Source organism: Odontesthes bonariensis, chromosome 14, assembly GCF_027942865.1.
Source record: "Odontesthes bonariensis isolate fOdoBon6 chromosome 14, fOdoBon6.hap1, whole genome shotgun sequence".
Taxonomy (NCBI): domain Eukaryota; kingdom Metazoa; phylum Chordata; class Actinopteri; order Atheriniformes; family Atherinopsidae; genus Odontesthes; species Odontesthes bonariensis.
This window is the reverse complement of record NC_134519.1, coordinates 13,567,677-13,585,760: the sequence shown is the minus strand read 5'-3', so window position 1 is coordinate 13,585,760 and position 18,084 is coordinate 13,567,677. Positions and strand designations below refer to the sequence as shown.

The 18,084-nt window shown below is 40.5% G+C and overlaps 1 protein-coding gene across 19 annotated transcripts in view; it reads right to left on the bottom strand.

Moving 5' to 3' along the window:
- LOC142398801 (receptor-type tyrosine-protein phosphatase F) overlaps nt 1-18,084 on the bottom strand; it is a 171,995-nt gene that overhangs the window by 87,490 nt on the left and 66,421 nt on the right. For all 19 annotated transcript variants that reach the window (XM_075482978.1, XM_075482976.1, XM_075482984.1 and 16 more), the window contains 2 exons: nt 14,796-14,941; nt 13,652-13,793 (listed from right to left, as the gene is read on the bottom strand). In XM_075482978.1, coding sequence (XP_075339093.1) covers nt 13,652-13,793; nt 14,796-14,941 — 288 coding nt within the window. The remainder of the gene's footprint in view (nt 1-13,651; nt 13,794-14,795; nt 14,942-18,084) is intronic.

The following is an 18,084-nucleotide window of genomic DNA, read 5'->3' as shown; positions in this document are numbered from 1 at the left end:
TCAAAGACCCTGAAAAGGAGGCCATTGATGTAATGCTGCTGTAACGAAATGGAAAAAAAAATGCCGAAAATCTCCATGGAGAAAGAAAATAAAGACAACCTAATGCAAATCCTAACCAAAATAATTATTTTCACAGATCAACCTGAGCCGGTGTGAACGGTGGCAAGGTGGGTGATTACGCACAGCCTTATGTGAGGGACAAGGGTGTTTCCTACAGTTGGGATAAAACAGCAGGGTAAAAGAACGCAACTGTACAATAAGCATTGAAATATACACTGAACATCTTGTCAAGCCTGTAGTCTTTGGTAAACCACCTCTTAGACCAGGTGTTTTGGCAGTTGCTGTGGAGACAGCAGGGCGTCAGACAAACAGTCCTCCGGAAATATGAGCTGCGAGCACAGACACACCTGCACGCAACGGACCATCACAAAAATACAGCCATAACAAAAACACAGCTAATGCTGTTGTTAACACACACCGACGTGCGTGTGGTGGTATCACTCTACAGTAATTCTGCTGTTTATCCAAGTGTCCGTTGAGTAAAAAGACTGTAATGCATGCCATGACCTTTGAAATAATATACTTTTTTTTGTCGAGCTGGGCAGAACATTTGGCAGATAATCAATAACAGTCATCTAATTCCAACCCCCCCCCCCCCCCCCCCCCCACAACTCTTTCCTTTCATTCCTCCCCTCCTTCTCTTTTTATCATCTCTCTCGCCACTTTCCTATTTATCTCCACTTCTCTCTCTTTCTCGTATGTGATATCATACTTCCACTGTCGTCAGTATGATCTACGGTTCTGCCAGATGCTCTGTGCCTGTTATTTATGCTGCGGCGCACCGGTTAGTACATCACCCCGGCCCCGAACCCATTACTGCAACCCAGGGGTGGTCCTCAAAATTCACATGGTTATGCTGACTGAGTCACCTTGTGGGACAAGTGCTGCTGCACAGAATCACATCCTCCATTAACTACGCTGTACGAGAGCTGTAGGCTTTCATTTTGGTATTACAGCTCGACTTCTTGCCTTGTGGTCCTTCTAACAGGAGTCTGATTGAAGACCCTTGAGATTATGGTATTACAGACTACACGGTTTGTGGTTTACTATTCATTTTAATGTAACTGCCTCTAAGATGGAAAAACCTCAGGGCTCATGGTAAATTTCTGTGGTAATGCGATGTGGCTAATAAGACAGGCTATTTCTCCCGGTTTCTTGGGGAAAAAGAACAAGGACGGGACCAAAAATCGGAACGCGTGACGGTTAATGAAATCGTCCTACACAGGGAGGCAGAGTGGTGGCTTGCAAATAAATGAATTAATTGATCCTCTCCACAACTCAAATTAATCATCGGCTGAGCTTTATGGTGACATGTTTAGTGTAATTACAGCAGATAGGGATGGCTTTTATGAGTTCTGAGAAAGGCAGTGGATGTAGTGGAATGTGGCAGGTTCTGTTAATTAAATCCTCAATGGCTGGGCTCCTGTGACAGCCTTTACTTATTCTCTCAGTCAAAGATAATGAATAATACACAGGCTGTGAGCCAATGTCGACAGCCTTAACTTTGATTATGTAGAGGTTTGCAGAAGTGATAGGTGTTCAAATGTATCATGTTAATCAACCGATTAACACCTCAGACGAGGCAAAATGCATTAATTTCATCAGTAGCTATCAGCAGCGAAGAGGCAAAGCAAACATGACCCCCTGCTGCAAAATATTTAACTCTGGTAGCTATTCTGTGGAAGTATAGACTTGACATGCAGCTATCAGTGTTTGAGGACAGAGTGGGTTAACACTTTAAAATGATTACGGTTTGTCAAATATCATCCTCCTTCTTACAAGCCGAAGAATCCATTTACCATTTTCTCCTGTTAGTTTAATCATCAGCTTGTGTCTAACCTCTATATAACTTCATGTGGACAAGACACAAACAAAATAAATAACTGATCACAGAACTTTACCTAAAAACTAATTAAAGAATGTGTAAGTTCACCAAACAAGCACTGACACTTTAGCATTTTCCAGATGGGGGGGGGGGGGTGTTTACAATCGTAACACAAACGGCATTTCTATTATTCAAACATGAATCACTTTTAAATCAGAGCGCCTTATGATGACATTGAGAAATACCCACAACAGCAACACAGAGACTTGATATGCACTCGTGGGAATGGAAAGAACTTTTTGTGTTGTGTTGTGTCTGACCTGACGATGATTAAAATGACCGACTCGACGACTGTTTCCAGTCTGAGTTGACACACGAGCTCATTCGACCGACTGGCGACTTCTCATGTTTGGCATTATATCCCAGATATTCGTAGAGATGAAAGGATTTCCTGAAGAAGAGCTCTTTCTATTGTCCCTTTGTGGATGTCGAATTCAATATTTGTGGGATTTTCTTCCCAGAGGTTTGCTTTCGGTTAGGACAACTACCTTCTTTACTGTGGTGACAACAATAGAGGCGATGGCGACGCCACACGGCCCAGAAGAGCTTTTTTCAGACAAGTCGTGGAAACATGTCTGATTTGCAGCTTTTCAAAAGATCACTTCAGATTTCACATGGATAATGAATTAAAACTTGGTTACAGTTATGAAGATTATATTGCACTTATATTAATAAGTGCAGCTGCTGTCAACTACAACGAGAGTATTCTCTTTCACTTTACAGGTAGCTGGGTGAAAATCCCCACTGAAAGTGTGTGTGTGTGTGTGTGTGTGTGTGTGTGTGTGTGTGTGTGTGTGTGTGTGTGTGTGTGTGTGTGTGTTTGTGTCAAACATAGAGGAAGCATGATATTTTTGGCTGTTCCTTTACCTTGGGTCCAGTTAACAGATGAATTGAAAAAGAAATTGGAGATGGAAAGTTTGGGCAACAGAGTTAATTATCAATCTTCCGAAAAGTAGATGATTTGCCAATTAAGATCCACCACTACCTGTGTGTGCCCATCTGTTACTGTGATTGCAGCACTTCAGATTTTCTATATTGAAAGTGAAAATGTTAGTGTGTCTGACCTAATAAGATTTATAGTGAACAGGCTGCTTGTTCAGGCATCCTATCCACATGTTCAGTTCTATTAACAACGCATTATTGGAAAAGAGCGCATGTCTGAAAGGGGCTTATGAATGTAGAGGATAAGGAGAGTAGACCTGAATATCAGCATGCTTCCTCAGTCATCCATCTCTTGTACACAGGTTAAAGTATAAATAGAGATGAACTGCATGCAAACTTAACAGCGCTGTTGACAGAGTTAGGAAGACTGATCAACCGCAACCTTGAAAAAACATTCCTGACCAGCTTAAAGAAAATAGCACCCTATCTCTTTAACATGAGAAAAATGTGAAACTTACGGCGATGCGCCCATGGCGAGACAAACCAATCCCGTCTGCCTTGTGTGACCCAGTGGATAAGCAATGAGGTATTGTTGTGTAAATGTGTGAGGAAAAGGGGTCAGGGTGACAGGACTCCCATTAGCCAGCTCACTGGGTGTAGGTATTAGAACCCCTTGACATGCTGCAGGCCCATCCATCCATAGCCAGTCAGGGCCTGGGGAGCTGTTGACTCATTGGCCTACAGAGCTATGAGGCAGACCTTGCTCTTTACCTGGAACAGTGAATGTCCACAGTGTTGTTTTTTTGTTTTTTTTTTAACGGTAGGGATCTATTTGAAGAACTGCCCAGATTTGATTTCATTATTCATGTTAAGTTTAATTTGTTTTTATGGTAATAGTTTTTGGCTTAACATGGTGTAGCAAATGAAGGCAATACAAAAAAGAGAGATCAGGTTTTTTATAATAGACTGTTAATTGTTTGGGGGATTATTATATTTCCTGATTTCCGAGTGTTAACAAAGATAAACATGGGAAGCTTTCTTTGATACCAACATCAAAGCATTTGGATGATGAGCCATACTAAACCAACCAATAAAATGAGCGATTTTGAATATGGATACTAATATTGGGCATAGTTAGAAATCTATGACATAGAAATTTTTTTTACTCTAAGGTCTACATGATTTAAATACAGAGTCATCTCCACAAATTCTACTGTGCCATGGAGACTATTAAATGTAATATACTTCTTTATTACCAATGATGAGATTCAGAAATCCAAGCCTGGCTTAGAGGTGGAGCATGTAACTAAAGCAGGAGGAACCATATAAAGTGATGAACAAATTGATTTATTGCAAAATCTAACTGTGGCTGTCAATAAGGTTCGGAGCGATCAGGTGTTAAGCACACATTGACTTGCATTTGGCCCTTCAAAAATCACTTTGATTCAGGAGCACGTTTGTGAGTGACAGTTTCTATCACCCTCTGAGCTTAATTTAATTTAGGCTGCGTGGATTTCAGACTAATTTCACTGGATCCTCACATTTTGATGCCTCACCCTCTCTACTAGCCTCTGTAAAGCTAATAGTAAGAAACATTTGGCTGACACCTCACAAACATGTCTTCTATACATCGGCAAAATGAAAGATAATAGCCTATTGCGCCTGTTTGTGTCAGATACTTATAAGAAGATGTTGATTCATAGATATGTGTCTTCCTGACAATCTGCAGACATTAATGGATGTAATTGTCTTGTCACATCTTCAATATCTTTGGAAATCCAGAGAGAACGTCCAGACAGAAAGCACAATACGCCATAGCAATCAGAACAGAGGCCATAAATGCAGGTTTAAAAAAGGGACAGGCTGTGGCTCCAGTTGCTGTAAATGTGACAACAAGTTTTTCAGCACATACTATGCAGACTACTTTTAATAGCTCTGGAATGAACACTTGCACCCGTAAGTTAATTATCCGAAACGAAAGCATGTCATCCAACGAACATTTATTGTCTGTTTTTCTGGTGGTGTATGAATACTTACAACATATTATGAGACACTCAACTCTCTGTAGTGCAAATCTCTGAACAAAGGCTGCATTTATTGCAGGGCAGTTGCTGTAGCAGTGCTACGATTCCACTGTAGAGTTGTGTCTACGCTACAGACAAAGCAGATTTAGTTTCAGTGGTTAAAAATGGATTTATAAAACCAACCAAAAAAAGTACACCTTCGCTTTTGTTTCTTGGTGCAGCTCACATCAGCATCATTAACATGCTGCAGCAGATGACACGCCAAATGTCATCAGTTGGCGGACATAATAGCCAAAAGTTGTATGACAAAAATAATAAAAAACAAGAGGATTCCTAATTTCTAAAGTAATAATTAAATGTATCAAATGCCCTCTCTCATACTCAATCAGTCACTTCTGTCATGTTCTTCCCTGTCCCTTTTTTTTTTCTTTCTCCCTGTCTCCTTCCCTCCCTCCCTCGAGGCCATAGACATGATCAGTAATAACGGCGCAGACATACCAGACATTGCAAACACAGCTTGCCAAACGCATGGAGCTATTGACGGACAAATACAGATGATAAAATATTGCCCCAAAGCAAAAAAAAATGACTCCATCCAGATGCCTTCCGTATTACATGAAGAATGTAGTCGGCTGTCAAATCTCATGGGACCATCCATAACTGGAGTCGATATGACTGAATATCGAACTCATTAATCGCATCACAATTCTTTACATTGAAACTGATGAGGAATAACTGTAACATTATTAGATTGTTCCCTTCTTGTTCAATAAAACTTCAGCATGGTCTACATGCTGATTAAAGCCACGCCATGTAAGAGCTGTGCAACATACAAATCTTTGTGCAAGGATGCGGACAGTGAGTTTCTGGGTCACCATAGTTTGCAGAAGCTTTAACACCACAAAAATATACACTAACCCTTCATGCGCATGCTTGAGCAAAGACTCTGAGATTGACTGCTTGGAATTGGAAAAAGGGAGGGAAGGCGCTGCAGTAATAGGTTAGTAAAAACACCAGGACACTTTTTATCGTTTTTTTTCTATTTTAAATAATCTGGCTCGCTTTTGTTGTCCTTCACGTGGATATTACTGTACCAGGACAGAAGGCCTCTTAATTTCCTGGACGAAAGCAGGTGCGGTTAACATGCGACAACTCTAAAAATCTACTTGTCCTACATACAGTGTCCAAGTCCTTGGGAGCAAGGATGTAAGGATAGAGACTGTGTGGCCAGAAGAGTGATTCCACCCAGCCATATTGTGCGAGTCCTTGGGAGAAGCATGCATAGACAGATGCAGTTTGTATCTGTCAGGCAGGATATGATCTACAACGCTGGGCCTGCAGCCAGCAGATGGTGGGAGAAATTAAATCTGTGACAGACTGTCACAAAGGAGCTAAAAAATACAGTTCACCTGTAGATCTGTGAGTGTACTTGTGCGTGTGTTTGAGAGTTTGTCCCTGAATGTTTTAGTGCTGCTATTTTACTTTAGAAAGTTTGGACAAAAAGCTCTAGCCATCCCAAAATCCAAGTCTGCGCCTACAGCGCTGCATTATTTTCATTAACACACTGAAGCATGCAGTGGGGAATATAAGCTGACTATTCACCCTCTTCAAGAATAAAGAAACAACCATAAAGACAGGAAAGCAACATTCAAAAAGAGAATTACAGACAGAGAAGAAGTAATGTTGGGAAAAGCAGTTAAACAGAAAACCTTATTTTGGTCATTGTGGCTGATTTGAATAGCGCCAAGGAAGAGATAGGATTAAGTTGTCAGAGAAGCAGGGTTCGGTATTAAATCTTTCCTATACAGCTTCTGTATGTATTTATCTTGCCTGGAAGAGGCGCAATGAGATTTCTGTGCTGTTTATCCAGTCAGGTTTGTTGTCCGGACTTGCCTGGCTCCTGAGATATTTATTACTGGCATTGTGTCGCAGTCATTTTCTGCCTCTGCACCGGGGACTATAATGCATTGCAAGCAAATAAAGGCCTTTTCTTTCCAGTGAGGCCGTAATTTGTTTACTGTCAACAAACATAGGACCACTAAACACATTTTGCACAGGAAAGTTGAGACCCTGCGATCAATTTGATTTACAAAAATGTTTAAAAAATAAATAAATCAAATCTGTAAAGTTAAAGCTTGTTTTTCCATTTTGAAATTATGGAGGCACACACTTGACTCAGATGGTGGACTTCTGTCAAAAATAAAAGGAACAATGTCGTTTTGAAGTTTGATCTTTGGTACATTTTCACTTAATTAGGCAGTTTTTTTTTTTTAGCTTTTTTTTTTACAACTGCTGGAACTTTGAGTCCTGACATATTTCTTGCTTGACCTTTAAAAAAAAATTTTTTTTCAGTCATTTTTTCCTTGATATTACCTGTTTAGAAATGAGTTCCCAGGGATGGAGACACTTCCTAATTATGGCCCTCACAGTGGAGAATTCACGTAATGATGGCTTGATAACATTCCTCCTTTCTAGAGACAGGTCTGCCTGTTTTCCAGCACCGATTAAAAAAAATAAAAAATAAAAAAAAATAAAAGAATGTGCTCATACACAAGGAATCTTCAAGTCACAGTGAACTCAGAAGCTATCTGTTTGACATTTTGTGTTTGCTTTGGCTTTTAATGCTGAAACCTACTGTGGGTGAGCCAGAGCAGGAAATGTGAATATCTTCACTTTTATTGGATTTGATTAATACAAAGAACTACAAGTTGATATTTCTAGCTTTCAATGCTCACTTGCATATTTGGTTTGGAAATACTGAACTTATGTGGAACAAAGAGTGATGCGAGCCATTCTCAACAGGTAAAATAATATGCCTTTAAAAAAAGCAATAATTGTACTTTCCTGTTTGTTTTTTATTCTCTGAGATGTCTGAGCTCCAATTAGATGTTTGTGTTGAAGCTCTTCACCAAGAATCTTAATGGTTCGTGTTCATTTGGACAAAGAAACTTATTTTCGACAATCAAATGCTGTAGGCCTTTTCCCAGAACTTGTCAATTTTGCAGCTCCCTAGTTGCAGTTAGAAGCCAATTAAAACCTTGTACTTTTAAATCCTTTGCTCAAGAAAGTCTGCTCAGAATTCAGTGCTGGTTTTGGATTAAACTCTTCAAAACACAGACTGCAACAGCTCTATCCCCTGCAAAGTTGAGCCGCATCAGTTTTATCATCATCATTAGTACCATGGAATGGTTTTGACACCACCTAAGTCATGTCTGGATCTGAGTCATTGCATTTTACATTTTACATGCTCATCAAATGTTAACGCCATTGAAAATGTGAAATATTGCCATGACATGAAGCACTGGCAGCACACTGCTTTCAAGACTGATGTTGTGAGCTGAGATGTCTTTTCTGCAACGCAGTGGTTTACTTCATAGATCACAGAGACAAGCACCATTTACCTGGACATTTACTGAGGCAGTTCAATTCAAGGGGGGTGGGGGGGTGGTGCTCAAGGTCAGAACATTGGCATCGTTACCCAGGTAATGAGTCATTGCTCCCCTCTGGTCATCCTTTTACACTATCCTATCAGCAGCACACTGCCCACTGTAGCCAACAGATATAGACCCAAAAAGCGGTATATACAAAGAGAAGAACATTACAGAGTCAAGACAGAGTGAAAGAAAGTAGAATGAAAGACTGCAAAAGTACTTCTCAATCACACCGCCCCCTCTGGTCAAGCTACTTCTTCATCATTACAAATCTAACCAGGTCAGACGAAGTCACCGCTGACTGACTTACACACACATTTGCATATGGGAACAGTCATTCAGTACAAGATGTAAGTCTTAAAAACATAACCAACCAAAGAGGAGTTGCAGCAAAGGATCCTCATAGGTTGACTTATGACACAGTGGCAGTGATAAAGGAACCAAACTCTACCTCTATTCTTCGTTCAGTTCATGTGTGTGTGAGTGGAATGAGGAATGGCTGAGCTGTCTTCGGGTGTGTATGTAAGTCTCAGTGGTGTGACCTCTCGGGAAGGGGCGTGAGAAATGCAACGAACAAAGAGCGGAGCTGTAACAGCGTGACAGAATTGCAGAGCCACTCAAGACTCATGCTTGCTAAAGTGCTAAAGCTAGACTTAGCTGGTGTAAAATCGTGCCTTTGCAACTCCCCACAGGTCAGAATCCATAAGACAATATCTGTCGACGTGTCTGCAGGTCCAGCATGCTGTGCATTTCTGTGTTTATATAGCTAAAATGATTCATGTGACAAAGAAAAGAGACTAGACTTGTGTGACAGTTGAGCTCCCATACTCCTTAAGCATTGCGTGGTCTGACCTTGAGGTGAACTTGCTGGGACGTCCACTCCTGGAAAGACCAGTAACTGTCTTGAAACCTCTGCTTTTATTCAATTCAATTCAATTCATTTTTATTTATATAGCGCCAAATACAACAAATGTCATCTCAAGGCACTTAGATAGTAAGTCCAATTCAAGCCAATTGGAATTCAATTAATTAATATTAATCATAATTCATAAAATAATCCAATTCGTTCATATAGAGCCAATTCAAAAACAATTTCCTAGCTAAGAAAACCAACAGATTGCACTGAAAACAATAGCGGTGCTCACACTGAAGATCACTTAATCAAGTACAATTGATCAGCAGCTCACAGCCACGACTTACCTTCTTAACTCATAAGTAAACAGTAAGTAAACACTTCTGCGTTTTGGTTTAGTTTTGTAATATGTCATGTTTCTTATTTTCTTTCTTCCCTAATGTGAGGTTGTATTTACACAATTTTAAGATCTGATTAAGATCAGATGAATTTCTATTATGTCCTGACCCCAATATGTAAAAAATTGTGTCAAACGTAACTATCTAAGTACTGACAGAGGATGTACTTCACACTACTGTAAAAGCTTGATTTCTTAGAGGGACAAGTGGCACAGATTTTAAACACACCAGCAGTGAGGTTAAAGGTGGGGTAGGGGTTCTTTTTCTGGAGCATTTTTTTACATATTGCTTGAAATACTCTTCACACCCCCACTGCAACCAATTAATTAAAAGTTTTGACACAAATATGAAAAGTTTTAGTGGCCTCTAGAACGTACAATCTAGGAAAAACACTATCCAATCATCCTGAACGGTCCGTTCAGGATGATTGGATTCTGATGCTGTCTATCAAACTGCAATCTGCTCCTCCCTCCCCCTCCTTCCCCCTTTGCACGTACCCTGCTTCATGAACGAATTACGTGTCCAGAAGCTTGGCAGGAAGCTAAACTAGAGCCAGCTTGGCTAGCACCTAGCATTATTAAACGTATAGTTAGCATATACTAAATACTAAATACTAAATACTAAATACGGCAACGATCGATGCTTGCTGTCAGAACAGCGCTCGTGCACCTTCGTGCTCGTGCGCGTTCATGTACTCTAGAGGCGTGGCTTTGGGGGGAAAGTGAAGAAAAGGGTTGGGACTTTTTACCTGTGTATTTTCAAAATGCAGCTTCACTGGACTCAAAATCCAGGATCTCCTACCCTACCTTTAATCTAAAACCATTGGCCAATAAATAAATAAATAAATAAATAAAGAATTTAACTTAAAATATTAGGTGTGTTAGACAGGAAGTCAGGAGTACTGATATAATTAACATAGTCCAACTGAATTAAGCTAAAAATTAGAAGCAAGTGATCCAGTCAGTATAATGCACTCCTGAACCTTGATACTTTTCTTCAACCAACACTGAAAGCACGTGTAAATCTGCACTGGTATGACTGTCATAATCCATATTTTGCAGGATTGGCAGAGCATAATAAAGAGCCAGTATGTGAAATAATCATAATTAATGCTCGACCTTCCTTCGCTCTGCTAAAACCTATAATCCAAATCGACTTAGTGCTATAATGACTTCACTGCATCTCTGGATGGGGACTCTCATTGTGTTATGAAGAGTTCATGTGTATGCAAAGTCACATGTACATGCATTCCGTGTGGGGGCTGTGAATTTTTCGTTTCAAATGAAAGAAGAAACATGACATTTTTGCTTATGAAGTCATTTTTCAACCTTTATTTATTCAGTGAAGGTTGACTGAGACGTGACATGTTTTTCAGCAATGCTCATTTCTTTACTTTCATTCTTAACACGTTCACATTGGGAGACCAGCATTTGCTGAGCACTGGTACCGGTCCTGTGCCTTGCTCAAAGACTCTTTGGTGAATTTAATTTACAGGAACAGCAGGTTTCTTGTGCATTTTCTCCAGATTTTATCATTTGGTCCATAAAGTGAAAAAGCGACTTGCATATGTGACACGGTCTTATCAAACCTTCAGGCTACCAACAGCCCATTAAGGGGTAGGATCATTAGTCTCCATCAGTTTGGTGCTGCCCCAGTGTTTTCTTATGTAGTGCTGCTGATATGAACTTGATGTATCACCAGGCTACAAACAATAGTCTAAAAATGGAGTAGAGTTGAAGTTGGCGCTCTCTTAGGGTATGCATGTTAGTACTGAGAGTGTTTGTGACAGTTAATACAGTATGCATGACTCTGTGTACTGTTGTTTGTGTGCATGCACATAGTGCTTGTCTGAGCATAAGCCCAGCTCATCCTCAGGGTTCTTGACAAACAGATACAGGGAGTTATTTTGATTGAATATGATGTGTTCTTCTGTCCTTACCCAGCCACTGAGTCTGCATTAAGTAAAAAAAGAATAAAGCAAAGAGGCTAAACAAAAGGTTATCGCAACTTTTACCTTTCAAGTGTTTGCGGCTTCATGTGCAACACTAAATACTAAGCTACACGTAATCCTTTTAACTAAAGCGTACCAAAGAGGAAGCGTGGTGCAGTTTTGGGTTCTTTTTGTTTTATGCATCTTAAAATCAGCAGAGAGACCATGTCGACCCTGTTGCAACACCATCATTATCATCAAATGCAGAGTGCTTCGGCTCTTGCTTGGTTAATGTTCAAATCATACGAATAAATTATTTTACAAAAACGGGCAGAAACACTTAAAAGCACAGCCACAGGTTTGACAGAGCTGTTCTCATCTGTTCTGACAAGCATCATTCACATACAAACAACCTGGAAACCTCCTATTAGAGTCCATACTCAGAAATAAAAGTATCTTTCTGGTTACCTTTCCAAAGTTTTGACTAAGACATCAACTTCAACATTTGCTTTGGCTGTGTGCCATTTTGCTCTGGGCGGATAATGCAGGAGATTTTGCTTGAGATGGTAAGCTGAGAACAGCTGTCCCAAGGTATTTAAGAGCCTACATTGTTTTGGTTTGTTTGGCCAAAATAGTGCGCTGAAAGCAGCTCAGGTGTCGACATCCGAGAGCCCCATCAACACGAGCCACTCCTTCACTCAGCACAAAAGTATTGTTTCATGAAGCTTTCAGTAGCTGTACATTATAAGGGTTTATAGGATAGCCCAAAACACAGACAGTGTGGCTAACCCTGTCCTGGTTAAAGGTCTTGAGCCTGTCAAATGCTGAAAATCTATGCATCAAATTAGGATGAGTAAAGTCCTGGGGATTAACGAATCATACGACACGTCTGTTTGGTATGCGAGAGTGCATGATTACAGATGAGGCAACTTCATCCAAAACACTTCTACTGATGAGAACAGTTGTTCATTGTTGAGTATTAGCGTTGACAGTCTTCATTTCACGAGCTGAAGAAATTCGACCCCGGTGTCCTTTTTGCCCCCCCCCCCCCCGACACTGAAACTGTGATTAATCTCATCACGCTCACAAGAGCTCCAGGTCACGTCAGTGTTGCTTGCTTGTGCAGGCAACAATATTCTTCATGATACTGTGCAGGAGAGAGGTAAATAGAAAACCTTTCTTTGCGCCGAAGAAAAGTCCCTTCGGGAAGATTACGCAAGCCAAGAAGATGATATCATCAAATCAGCGTGGACAGAGGAAAAGAGGAAGGGTGGGTGTAAAGAAAGATGCAATTCGAACATGGGATGGAGAGGCTGTGTTTGAATGAGAGGGGATCTGCTTTAATGCAAGAGTAATGGCTATGGACAGCCTGAATCCTCCCTCTGGCAAGCTCTGGAGTTTTTTATTCAAAGTTTCTAATGAAATCAACTCCTGTGGTGAATAGCAACCACATGACAAAATTACAATCAATTGAAGAAAAAAATAATCACATTCACTGCTCAGTCATTTGTCTAAAGGGATGTGCAGCATGAAAATCTGATACATTTACTCTATTGCAAGAAGAGGAAGGGGAGTCCGTGGAGGTCAAAATAGCCTGCAGGCAAGGAGGGCATTCCTACATGTGGAAAGCACTCTCAACACCAAGAAATTGTTTATACGGAGCATTTTTCTGAAGGTTCTGCAGACAAGCAGGGAATTACTGATGTATGAACATCGATGCAAGTCACGTGTTTAAGCATTTCAGTTTGTAATCAACTGTTTATCTTTATTTCCACGGACTGTGGCTTTATTCATGTCATGACACATGATCCAGAAGAGGCTCAACAAAAGGACGACAAAGCATTATGGCCAAAAAGCGTAAATATATCTGAAAATATAACTAAATTCCAAGTCATAGGTGAGCTTTATGCGAACTTATTTAAAAACGCATTCCTTGCATTTTCTTTAACCTTGCGGGGTTTAGATTAAGACATAACTTCTTCACGGCACCGCCAATGCCTGGAATCCAAAGATTTAGCAAATGTTTATGTAAGAATTATTAAGGCAAACACTGATATTTGCTTTTGGATATATGGAATAAAAGCTTCAAAAACCACTGGCAGCAAATGGAGGGGGAACGTTTTAAAGAAAGAATTGAAAGTGGAAGCAAGATAGAGACAAATCAAGTGAAAAAAAAGACTTATCTTACCTTCCAGCACTGTAAGCTTGGCACTGGTGTTGATCTCGCCAGCAGTGTTAGCGGCTGTGCACTCGTAAATGGCTTCGTCTCTGTGGGTGCGCAGCGGCTGAATCCGCAGTACGGAGCCCGAGCCTTCATCAAACTCAATCACCTGTGAGAACCACAGCAAAGCAAAAGGGCAAGAATGTTATTTTCAGAGGCCTCTTTTTACATTTCCAAAGATATTACAATACTGCAAGATATAAATGCAATCCAGTTTGGCTTGCATATGAAACTTTGGAATTTTTTTCTTTTTTTGTTTTGTTTAGTTTAGCGTTTCTGATGTGAGAGAGTTGAAAAGTTGCATAGTTCCTTTTTCTTTTCCTTTTCATTTGCACTAAATATACAGTGTGAAACAAAATGAAAATCAGCCATGCTGTTTGGAGTGAGTCATACTGTATGACGTCATACAAGAACAAAAAGGAGAAACTGTGTACAACCGGATGCCAATTAGGATTACATTAAGGAAAGTTATCCACGAGTGTAAAACCAAAACTGCCATAGTTACATTCTAGCTGTTTCCCGACAATGTTTTCTGGACTCCTATGAGTGAGCTTGTGGAGTAAACGTCACACAATGTCTCACGTGTAGTCCCTCCTGATAAGAATTTCTTGGGGCAAAAATGTATATTACAGAAATATGTCTGTTCTGAAACAGTGACAGTTCCCACCTAAGGCATTTCCTTCTGTTCGTGTGTGTTTAAAACAGGTTGGGGGGAAAAAAACATCAAGTAATACATCAAGGGGGTGTGTGGCTAGAGATAGTGTAGCTGAGAAACAGAGGGAAAAGGATGAGGGTGTGGCAAGTAAGAAGTAGATGAAGAAGACTATAAGAATCAAGATAGGGAGAGATTAAAGAGAACGGAAGTTCGTCTGGTTTTAGTTGGAGAAGAGAGGAGTTGGTTTGATGCTCAATAACAGGGCAATTCACTGAACGTGAACGTGTGATTTGTATGAATGCGGCAAGTGTGGATGTGTCTTAATGAGAGGTTGCAAACAGCAGTCTTAAGTTGACGCCTGCAATATTTCAACACGTGTGTTGTGCTCACCTGCATTATGAGTGTACATGTGAGCACAAGTGCTCAGAGATATGAAAGTCGTGCCTAAGTACCCACCTCGAAGCGCTGGGAGCTGACTTTCTTCCCTTTCTTCATCCAGGTGATTCTAGGCTTGGGCTCCCCGGTGGCCTGGCACACAAACGATGCAACTCCGCCTGAGATGCCTGTCTGGTCCTCGGGGGATTTGATAAAACTTGGCAAGCCTGGGATAGATGAAGTGCAGGGTTAGAGGGAGGGAAGGAAGTTAATTGCAGGTTAAAACAGCAGGAAGTGGATCGAGGAGTAGGTGAAAGTGACGTTGGAGCCTTTTTTTCACACCAGAATTTAAAACTTGGTTATGTTTGGGTATCACTTTCTCCTCACAAAGGCAACCAAGAGAAAATCCAAGCTGGTATTGTTGCTGTGCACACCTGCAGCTCGGTCATGGGAGAAAAATGCCGTCTTTGTGTCTGCATGACACTGTATCATGTTGAATTCCTCACCCTTTCTTGTCTTTTTGGTTTGGTTTTTTTTGGATGGCAAGTCCAAATCTGTTGGAATCTCCCTCAAGGCAACTACTGCATTGAGATTCTGTACATCTTTCTGACCTCGCAGATAATGCTTGTTTACAACAACATGGAGGACTACCCCGAAGCTCTCATCCAACTGTTATTTCCTCTGTTTGCCTTTAGGGTATAACTGGGCACCACACCCTGCATCATTGTGCATAGGACAATGGAATGTGTATTTCACTGACAGCCCGTCAAAGCTGACATGATGCTACAATGAGCCACCTTAGCTCCTCAATTCAGCCTCCATTCTTTAAGCTTTATATACAGCCTCCGGCATGCATAATCCTGGCTTCAGCAACCTGAGACAATGTCCTTATTACCAACTCCGTCAGCTCATGTTTCCTCGGTAGAGTCATTAAAGAGGGAGGTGGGAAACACCTAAACCACAGACGAGAAGACTGCCCCATGGAGACAAGCACAAAGAGGTAAATCATTATGTTGTGTACACAGAAGAGCTGCGAACCTTCCATCACTGAGCATACGCTGGGGAAAACCCATCAATGGCTTCCACTATTCTTCTCTTTTTTTTTTTATGTGTTCTAATATAACACTGTTGGAAGAAGGTGGGACATGGGGTCAATATCTAGTTAACATAACATTGCACCTAATTCGAATTCGGATGGAGCCTTTAGCAAACACGTTCTCCTGGCCCACCGATCCCATCATCACTCTCTGCCTCCCCTTGGCTCGAGCAGGAGAGCTGGTGCTGGCTGTCTTTGCTCGAGGTGCTTTTTTTTTCTTAAGGGGTTCAGGCGATATACAATAAAAAGGGATATGCAAGCCTGCAGGCACTGAAATGTGCATGAATACATAACACGTCCATTCGATAAGGATACACACATTTGAATTCAACTGGCTGAAGAAAGAGACCACCGCAGTGGAAAACGCCATGTAGCAACTCAGTGGCAGTCATCCTTTCTGGTACACCTCAAGGAAAAATATAAATCCTACTAATTTAAAGTCAATTCCACCTCGTGTATTTTTCAGTTTGCAAACAAAGGGCTGAGTTAAAGTATTGAACAACTGTACAAGAGTTGAATAAGTCTAAATAAAATCAAGACCAAGACAGGTTTACACAAAAGGCTAAATTAATATATGAAAACATTATCTCATGTTAGACGTTCTGTCTTTTTGGTGTTGATTTTGAGGAAAGATCTCCTATTTGTATTTATGTAAAAAAAAAAAAAAACAGCATATTATGAAATACAGTGCAGATATATGAGACCTTTAATCAGTCTCCATGTGGAAATCTACTGTCTTGACGCTGTTTTCTAATATATTAATTGCTAAATCTAGTATCCGGGTGCCACAAGTGATTTATGACACCAATAAATCTAACTACAAGGCAGTCACACTTGTAAATGTTTATAGTTACAAATTAAAACCTTACGACTGGCTCTTGACATAGGAATGCACAGCGAGATACCTTGTTTTTTTTTCCTTTTCTATAACAGCGAAAATGTGACGGTGACGCAAATGCAGGAGGCAGCAGGAGAGCTTTCTTCACGATTCTAACCTGATAAGCATTAAGAATGTATGCCTGAACATGCATCAGTGCGTGCACGGCTGGAATCCTTAAGATGTTATTATCACCAATCTGACTTTCAAGAGTTGCTGCTAACATCTGTCCACAGTAGTTGCATCTAAATTGCCCTGAAGTACTTTCACTTTGCTACTCAGGAAAAATTTAAACCGTCCTCTGCGCTTGCTTGAAACGAATCTTGTGTTGCCAAAAAACTACTGAAGTCAGAAGTTAATGCGTCTTAGAAATCATGAGAATTTTTTGGGATAAGCAGGCGACTGGGATAAACGGGCCTCTTGTGAGTTTTCATAGTTCACCTCCAGCCTGAAGGCCAAACTGTTACTAAATTTGAAGCTGACGTCGTTAGTGCAGATTTGATCAAGCATTCGGTCATAAAATCTCAAGAATGTCCATACTGTACTTTAATAGTGAGCCTCGGTCTGAGAACTGTTTTCCTTCCTCCATCACTGTGCCACTGCAGGTGGGTGAGGATCTCAAACTGGCGGGTTTGTCAGTTCTTTTCTTAGAGAAACAAAATCCAGACTCAACCTTTTTTTCCTTGCCTGTGTCCTATTTTCCTGGTTGTCAGGCAGTTGTCACATGAAAACAATGGAAGGGGTGAGGTGGAAAACACAGAAGCCTACCTATGCAAATCCCTCTCTCAGCCATGACTGCAAGCTTTGAGTTGCACTCTCTCTGTGCAATGATATATCAAATTCAAAACTCCTATCTTGACAAGGCTTTTAACGTATGCCCTTCTTCTCTCTGCTAATGCATTGAATGTGGTACCATAACTGTTTTAACTGCAAACTCCTGCAGTTTTAAGGGCTGAGGTTGAAGACTCCAATATTGAACACGTTTTTTTTCAACATCGCAGCAATTCTGTCGCAATTATGCTAAAATTCAAAGCAGGCAAACATGTCTAGTTTGTCACATCACATCAGCAAAAGACTGCTTTTAATTACAAAAGAAAAGAAACAGAAGTCAAACATTGATGCTGCACACAACCAGTGGCTGAGGGTGGACGAAAAAAACATTTTCTTTAACAAGAACAAAGAACCTTTCGTGTTTTAACTAATGAATGGACAGCATGAATTAATCAAACTAAAAAATAATAAATTTAGTCCAAGTGTTTCTTGTAGGCTGCCATGCATAATGATAGATGTAAACCTCATTATTACACAAATCATAGGGTTATTAGGGAAATTAATGTAAACCCTTTTAATGCCTTATGACCAAAAGCTTAATATAAAGTGCTAACTTATTCTAATGG